The sequence below is a fragment of the Gavialis gangeticus genome, unplaced genomic scaffold (genome assembly GCF_001723915.1).
Source record: "Gavialis gangeticus isolate Ggan-Ray unplaced genomic scaffold, GavGan_comp1, whole genome shotgun sequence".
In the NCBI taxonomy this organism is placed as follows: Eukaryota; Metazoa; Chordata; order Crocodylia; family Gavialidae; genus Gavialis; species Gavialis gangeticus.
Genome location: NW_017729032.1, coordinates 220,251,447 through 220,251,844, shown reverse-complemented (window position 1 = coordinate 220,251,844; position 398 = coordinate 220,251,447). Strand labels below are relative to the sequence as shown.

The window sequence follows — 398 nt, the reverse complement described above, 5'->3', positions numbered from 1 at the left end:
AAAAAAAAAAAAAAAAAAAAAACTTACAAAGTTGATTCTTCCTCTTCCTCACCATATGATTTGAGATCCTCATCATCAAATTTTGGCAACTCAGGCATTAACCTGTGAGTAGGATAAAGAATTAGCTTTCATTTTTCTTGTGTTCACATTTCTCTCACACTTCTATGAAGATAGATATTCTAATAAACAATAACCTGCTGGCACTTATTTATCAAACAGTACATACAAGATGTGTGTGTTCTCATTTTCAAAACTGGTTGCCTAAATTTCAGATGGCAAAGGGCACAATCTTGTATAAACTATATAGAAGTAGGACTTTTAAGTAAAATATATAATAATATGCATGTATACACACACACACACATATATATATATATATATATATATATATATATATA

General features: G+C 28.1%; 1 protein-coding gene across 1 annotated transcript in view; it reads right to left on the bottom strand.

The window, feature by feature from the left end:
• Positions 1–398, bottom strand: part of LTN1 (listerin E3 ubiquitin protein ligase 1) — a 66,433-nt gene that overhangs the window by 14,160 nt on the left and 51,875 nt on the right. Inside the window, exon 25 of the mRNA XM_019524412.1 lies at positions 28–102. Within this exon, the coding sequence (XP_019379957.1) occupies positions 28–102 (75 nt within the window). The remainder of the gene's footprint in view (positions 1–27; positions 103–398) is intronic.